This window comes from Trichomonascus vanleenenianus (genome assembly GCF_965637985.1).
Source record: "Trichomonascus vanleenenianus strain CLIB 3782 genome assembly, contig: TRVA0_017S, whole genome shotgun sequence".
In the NCBI taxonomy this organism is placed as follows: Eukaryota; Fungi; Ascomycota; class Dipodascomycetes; order Dipodascales; family Trichomonascaceae; genus Blastobotrys; species Blastobotrys vanleenenianus.
The window spans coordinates 273937-279936 of NW_027481870.1; the positions used below are offsets into that span (position 1 = coordinate 273937).

Here is a 6000-nt window from a genome sequence, read left to right on the forward strand (position 1 = left end):
TGATTAAACCCTCCGTTACCTGCAATGCTGAGAAACGCTCTGAAAGATACCGTAGTATAAAAAGTATACCAGGTAACACCACGGTGGATATAAGCACTTTGGCAATGATTGTAGCTTAAATTAAGTGTCTCTATAGCTACGGTATATTGCACAATTGAGAATACCGGTAATAGCACCGCAGCAGTTCCAAATGTGTACAAATCTTCCATGGACCTTCTCTATGACCCTCAGTGCATGCGGTGTCAGTTATATGTTTTGAATATTAACCTATATGCTAATCGAGTACCCCGTGTCAAGGTAATTTACGTTTCAGGGGTCAAATTAACTACCGTATTGCTATTAAGCCTTTGAAGATCATATATGCTCAACGTGATATACCGTAAATAACATGGCTGGTAAAGTCAATTAGGCCAATTGACCGTTTTTATGTACGTATACTATCGGTCTATTTACCACGGTATCTGTCAATGTCAAGTCAGCGCCCGAGTTCCATAGTATCATGGACCATCACGGCACTACTGCAGCTAGGTATATCTCGTATGGTTGAGGCAGAAGAGGTTAGGGAGTGCATAAACCCCGCCCCCTGTAATGCAATGCAGAACTTGTTAATCTCGCAATTAAAAAAAGACGCCTTAGTGGAAGGTTCCATGCAGATTGAAGAAAAAAAATATTCCGTACCATCATGATTGCTGGACGAATTACCCATGCATTGATACCGACACCGGTACCAGCATAAACACATTTCAACTAAACTATGTACTCTTATTTATCGTATTTTCTACCGTGTGCTGAAACAACCAAAAAAGTGAAAAATATTATTGTCTAACTACTGTATGTGTGGTTCGTTTAAGTCGCTCACGGTCAACGCTGGGTACGCAAGAGGCAAAGGAAAGCGGTCGACGTAAAAAGGCGTGCTGCCAAGTCATGCGAAAGGACTATCGAAAAAGCCACATGCGCCGATCAAAGTTCTGCAACTTCTGCTACGAGCTTTTCTACAGATTCATTTGACTATAAGCTTTCTAAAGATATAATAGGGAAAAAAAATACAGTGCAACAATTGTCGCTAATAGAAGCCCCCGTTAACGAATGCCGCATGTCCTGCGGCGGCTCCGTCCAGATCATGTGAAAGACACCTGCGTTGCCATGACAACTCGATAACTGGACAAGGCGACATTGCGTCTTTATCATGCGCTGACGTACGTCAACCGCATCCGCCTCGAGAAATCGAGAGGAGAAGAGCTCCTCCCTCTGGATGAATTGAACTGACCCAGGATTAGTTTAGGGGCTCGAATGTCTTTGTCCATGCCCCATTAAAAGCCCACCGGGCACCCACTTTTTTGGTTTTCTGTCTTTCCCCCACCCCACCAAGTTTTACTTTGCTCCCTCCCCCCTCCTTCCTCTCCCTCCTCTTATCTCAGTCTAACCGTCCAGACTAACAACCCCACCCTTCTCCAACGACTCGACCTTGTGGACAAGCTGGGGCTCTTGGACTAAGGGGGCAATTCTTCGACCGTGGCGACTTCAGGAATTCGAGAAGGGGCTTCTGCGTTCCAATTTGTCGTTCTCGGCAGCTCTGGAGGCCCCACCGACCGGCACACCAGCGCCTACCTGGTGAGGTCCGCCCGAGGCGACTGGGGCCCGGACTGCCTGGTCGCACTGGACGCAGGAACGCTGGCCAGCGGCCTCATGGACGTTCTGCGCACCGATGATGGGCGAGCAGCGTTCCCAGACTACTTGCACAGCGACCTGTCGCCAGAGACAGCCGCGTGGAAGATTATCGACGAGCTCATTGGCACCGTATGTGTCACCCACTCGCACCTGGACCACATCAACGGCGTAGTGCTCAACTCGGCGGCATTCCGCGCCGATAACCCCAAGCGGCTAGCGGGGCTGGCGACCACGCTCGACGATATAAGGACTCACGTTTTCAACGGCATTGTGTGGCCCAACCTCACTACGGAGGGTCCTTTTGCCGCCGGGCTCGTGGAGCTCGTGCGGCTGCCCGCGGTCACGTATGTGCCCGGGCTGGCGACGGACCTCGAGATTGCCGCGTACCCCGTTTCGCATGGCGTGCTGCAGTCTACGGCCTTTTTCGTGCGTAGCGTGGCCAGTGGCGCTGCCATTGTTGTATGGGGTGATGTCGAGGCCGACTCCGTTGCCGCGGTACCGTCCAATGCCACGGTGTGGGCCGAGGCCGCTCGGTTATACATGAGCCGCAAGCTGTGCGGCGTGGTTATCGAGTGCTCGTATCCTTCGAGCCACGGGCTGCCGTTGTATGGCCACTTGACTCCCGAGCACCTTGTTGAGGAGCTCAATACCCTGGCGCTGATGACGTCTTCGAAATTGGAAGGGCTTAGTGTCGTGGTGACCCATATCAAGGACTACTATAGAGGCGGCCATCAGTTGCAGCAACGTATTTATTCGGAGCTTATCCAGCAAGCTGGGAAAAGTGGCTTGCAGTGCGACTTTACCATTGCTCGGGCTGGCATGTGTTTTTATCTTTAATTCTTTTTACCTCCTTAATAGACGCTCTGGCGCCAGAGTCTTCATTTTTTAGCCCCATAACCCCTTGTTAATATCTCTAATCCACTATAATTTATGTTCTAATTATGTTAAACAGCTACAATCTCTCCGCGAAGCGGAGCCCTTAGGGGGTTTGTTCTCCCCAGTAACTAGAGGCTTCAACTGACTTGGGGGCCAGCCCCCAAACCCCCTGGGCTCCGCTTCGCGGAGATCTTGCTGGCATAAAGGAAGACAGTCAATTGGTGCCTACGATTGCTCCCCGAAACGGCAACTTGTGCCCCCATAAAGTTGAGGCGTAAACATGACTTGGGGGCCAGCCCCCAAACCCCCTTAGCTCCGCTTCGCGGAGATCTTGCTGGTGTAAAGGGGGAGCTGGTAGCACTAATGTACTACCAGTATTAAAATGTCCCATAAAATGCTCTCAGTTATTCAATTGATCACACGAATTTACTAAAGATACCAGACTGGAAATGACGGAATACTAGAAGTAGCCCCTCCGTCCAGGATACAATTCGACTTGAACCACGGTTATTATAGTGTGCACAAAATAGCAGTTGGTTAGCTTTCAGCAATAGATGCGAAGCACTAGTTGCAAGTTTCAATTCCGTCTCAGGGTAATATATGAGAAGTATGTAATGTCTACCGAATTGTATGAGTATAATATTGATATGATTAGAAAGAAGGAAATTTATCGGGAATAATTCGCTGCCATTCGCCGTTCAATCGGCAGGGAAACGCGAGCGGCTTGTACCATGGCGCGACCCTGTTCAGTCTTACAACTGGTCGTCCTCCTCTCACAAATACTCAGAAAAGATTCAGCGTAAAGAGTAAAGCAATAGTACGAACTTCTAGCCATTAGTAAATTCATATCAAACAGTTCGTCTTCGGATAGCATGCCAATTGCCACTGCCTGAAAGCGGATTACCCGTATACAAGGGCAACAGGCCAGAAACGTAGTGGCGTTTCGCATGACGAACTCGAAATTTCCCGGCATTTTGTGGTTAAGCACTTCGATATCGGCACACTCTAGACTGATAAAGTGATCCAGCATGGTCATGCTGAATGGTTTTACCGTCTTGGAAATATCAATTTTTAAAAACCGGATATTTCCGTAAATTGCCCTCGGCAATGCGTAGCAGAGCGAGCGAATATCCGAAGTCACATGGAGCTCACGAAGGGCGTGACTATCAATAAAAGGCAACAGCGTCACTGTACTAGTCAGCTGCGCATTGATCTCCAGTACTTCGAGACTGTTAAATCTCATCGCCATCAGCGCTGTTGAAAACCGCGAATTCACCGTCAGATGCCGCACCGAATAGTTATTGACAATCTTATCACATTTCGTAGGTTCCTCTTGCGACATATCCTGCATTAGCAGGTAGTTGACGGTCGCGGGCAGCCAATTGACCGATCGTGCGTCCGGAAAGCTAGTAAACCTCAGCGCCAAAATGCGCAGACCAGGAAAGCCTTCTAAAAGGCCCTTGAGCGTACTGGCTGTAAATGGCGATAAAGAGGTCACAGAAAACGCAAGAACAGAGCGCGGCGGCTGCTGTCTGAATATTTCGGGCCTAGACTCCCTTCTCAAAGACCCTTCGTGACAGCAAAGCGTCTCAATGTGGTCCCACAGAAACTTGTCTTCCGTAGTAAACCAGAAAGGGGAGTCGCCCGCCGTCCAGACACTGATTCTTATCTGCACTTTGTCCGGAGCAGCTTCTTCCCGGAGACGAAGAGAGTGATTGAGCACGGTTTCGTCAGCCTCACTGTGCATTGTGATAAGGCGGTTTATTCGGACACTCTCAAGGTTAGGCAGCCGGGCAGGGAGCAAGAACAGCTCCAGTATTAAGAAGGTGAGGACTCGGGCTTGGTTCACTCTAGCAAACGACTTTCTGGTACGCCAAGTTCGCCAACATTTCCGAAAGTGGTATTTCATGGAGAAGCCGGGGAGATCATCGATGATCTCGACATCGTGGATATGATTCAGCATACCATTGAGGTTGCTCGCGACTAATTCATTGCCGAAGGCCGCCGCCGTGGTTGTGGAAACCTGAAATCCCTCTCCAGGGTCAACAAATTTGGTGAAATTGGTACCTGGAGGGATCCTCAGGTCTAACGCCAAGTGTCCCCACATCCTCTTACCAAGCACTTTACGGAATCGTTGACAAGTATGGTGTAGGCTATACGCATCTCGGGGACTACTGTAGTCTGCAACTATTGAGAGCAGCTCATCCGGCAAGTACCACAGGCTTGCATAGACCATTCCGTTAACTTCAATCTTCGACAATCTTTAAACTAATGTTGACAATCTTTAAACGATTATTTATTGCATCTTTAACAATTAAGCTTTTGAAGTAAACTATCACCATTACTACTGCTAAACTCTTAGGGTTGATAACACTAATGATCTTGACTATAATCCACTGTTTACCTCTACTAAATTCAGAGAACTTTTATGATAGGGCCACCCCAGGTATTCTTAGAGAGTGTCGCCACAGGGTAGCGCTTTTGTGGAGGGATCTAAAGCTACTCACTATTTCAATAGGGGGAGCCCGGGCCTGGGTCAATTCAACGAACTACATGTACAGTACTATTGATATTTATGGGAGTAGTCACTACCGGTACTCACTACTCACCACTCTCTTACCTCTACCTCAATAAGCGAATCAATCCAACGATCTACTAATGGCTCAACCTAACGCAGGCCCACCTTCGTTTTTGTGTGGATCGCGAACTACTGAAGACGCAGGTGGGCAAAAGCTCAACCTCCGCGGTGCTCGGAAGAACCCAGAGCGGCTCAACGCTCCGCACGGTGATCGGAAAGATCCCGTGCGGCTCAACGCTCCGCGGGGATCGGAAGGGACCCTGTGCGGCTCAACGCTCCGCTTTCGAACGGAAGGATCCTGTGCGGCTCACCATTACCAATATGGCTAACGGCTCCCTTTTCCCTCGGTCAGCAAATAGTGAATGAAAGACTATTTAAACATGTAGAATTTCCTCGTTAATCGAATTCTTTTCATATCATCAGTCTACCTCTTCAGACAACCACTACTAACCTCTCAGCAATCAACTAATCTATTACAATGGGAAAGGTCCTTCTTGTTTTGTACTCCGCCGGCCAGCACGCCAAGGATGAGGAGAAGCTCCTCGGATGCATCGAGAACGAGCTCGGCATTCGAGAGTGGATCGAATCCCAGGGCCACGAGCTGGTCACCACTTCCGACAAGGACGGCGAGGACTCTGAGCTGGACAAGCACATTGTCGACGCCGAGGTTGTCATCACCACTCCATTCCACCCCGGTTACATCACCCGAGAGCGAATCGCCAAGGCCAAGAAGCTCAAGATCTGTGTCACTGCCGGTGTTGGTTCCGACCACGTCGACCTCAATGCCGCCAACGAGCGAGGCATTGCCGTCCTGGAGGTCACTGGCTCCAACGTCCAGTCTGTTGCTGAGCACGTTGTCATGACCATCCTTGTCCTGG

General features: G+C 49.4%; 2 protein-coding genes and 1 pseudogene across 3 annotated transcripts; 2 read left to right on the forward strand and 1 right to left on the reverse strand.

Moving 5' to 3' along the window:
* Positions 1-1686: 1686 nt before the first annotated feature.
* PDE1 (3',5'-cyclic-nucleotide phosphodiesterase PDE1) lies at positions 1687-2505 on the forward strand (the record flags this gene model as incomplete). The annotated part of the gene is made up of 1 exon (XM_076684687.1): positions 1687-2505. The coding sequence occupies one exon, from the start codon at positions 1687-1689 to the stop codon at positions 2503-2505; it is 819 nt and encodes a 272-aa protein (XP_076541197.1).
* Positions 2506-3211: 706 nt separating this feature from the next.
* Positions 3212-4780, reverse strand: TRVA0_017S02718 (uncharacterized protein; the record flags this gene model as incomplete). Its single annotated transcript, XM_076684688.1, has 1 exon — positions 3212-4780. One exon carries the CDS (start codon positions 4778-4780, stop codon positions 3212-3214), a length of 1569 nt encoding a protein of 522 aa, XP_076541198.1.
* Positions 4781-5600: 820 nt separating this feature from the next.
* Positions 5601-6000, forward strand: TRVA0_017S02740 (annotated as a pseudogene). The gene has a single exon. A coding segment is annotated over exon 1 (400 nt).